This window comes from Lottia gigantea (assembly GCF_000327385.1).
Source record: "Lottia gigantea unplaced genomic scaffold LOTGIsca_996, whole genome shotgun sequence".
Lineage (NCBI taxonomy): Eukaryota > Metazoa > Mollusca > Gastropoda > Lottiidae > Lottia > Lottia gigantea.
In genome coordinates, this window is record NW_008711203.1 from 9,921 (window position 1) to 11,131 (window position 1,211).

Sequence of the window (1,211 nt, forward strand, 5' to 3'; positions counted from 1 at the left end):
TCTCGTTCATCGCCGACTCTTCTAAAAGGTAGGTGTCCTCTGGTGTAATGATGACAGTTTTGCCATTGCGGGTAAATACTTTAATAGGTCTGTCATCCACTTCCAAGATTTGGACAACAATGATAGGTTTGGTTGCCATGTTGCAAATGACTGGCCAAAGACAAGTGACTGCGCTTTTTATAGGCGGGAAACTGGAAAAAGGGCTTTGGATTGGATAAAAAAGATCACGTGGTATTTATTTTTTAAACTTTAATTAATTCAACTTAAATCCATTAACTCTAACATATTGTCTAAACATGTTTCGCCATCTTCAAGAGACAAATAAGGAAAATGGTGATGGGCCCAAGCATGGACTAAACGATCGTTTTCGGTCAGATTAGATTGGAACACCGATAAAGCATGGGGTGACGGTACGTGGAATTTATGCCACAAGTAAAAGAAACAATAATGCCCGCAGACAGCACTTTGATTTCCTTGAATCCTCCGGGTATTGTGACGTAAGGGTCCTTGACGCAGCGCAAAGTCGGCAAAATCTTGGCCATACACTTCTGGGGAACATCCAAACGAGTCGAAGAAATCACAATGGTCTTTTTCGCACACAAAAACTGTCCAATGTTTTCCAGGCTGGCCTGCGTCGTCGGTATTCACAACGTACGCTGAGGGATAGCGTATTGGCTGTAAGGTTTGTAGTTGATTTCTGGCAAACACGCCTGCAAATTGTTCAGGGATGTGGCAGGCCAATCCTTCCTCCAACTGTGAAGTATACAGAGGTTTACCAATCCACCAGAACTTGGCGGTTGACGTCGATTTCCAAGACATTATCGTATTCGGCAAACAATAGCAAATTAAGTGGATTTTGTGGAGGATTTTCGAATCTGAATTCCAAAGACAAACTTCCTGACGACTTGGGATGAAAATTGGCTTGATCAGCTCCGTGGTCATTGGTCAAATCAAATCCAAAGAGTGTGTAGCCTTTAATATAGTCGTTGTAAGACAAATGCAAATCTTCCTTAGTATTTAATATTCCCAATCTTTTCAAATCAAATCTAAATAGGGAGTCGTGGCTTGTTGATGTGTAAAATGGGTGAAATATTCACCCACCACATCACCATTTTGGTTGCTGTCTTTCCAATTGGATGCGAACGTCGACCCCGACTACTAAAAAACGATCTTGTAAACACAAATTCATGTGTAGCCGGGATGCATTCAAC

General features: G+C 41.7%; 1 protein-coding gene across 1 annotated transcript; it reads right to left on the reverse strand.

Annotated features, from left to right (window-relative positions):
* Positions 1–258: 258 nt before the first annotated feature.
* Positions 259–819, reverse strand: LOTGIDRAFT_176327 (hypothetical protein; the record flags this gene model as incomplete). The annotated part of the gene is made up of 1 exon (XM_009069174.1): positions 259–819. One exon carries the CDS (start codon positions 817–819, stop codon positions 259–261), a length of 561 nt encoding a protein of 186 aa, XP_009067422.1.
* Positions 820–1,211: the final 392 nt, after the last annotated feature.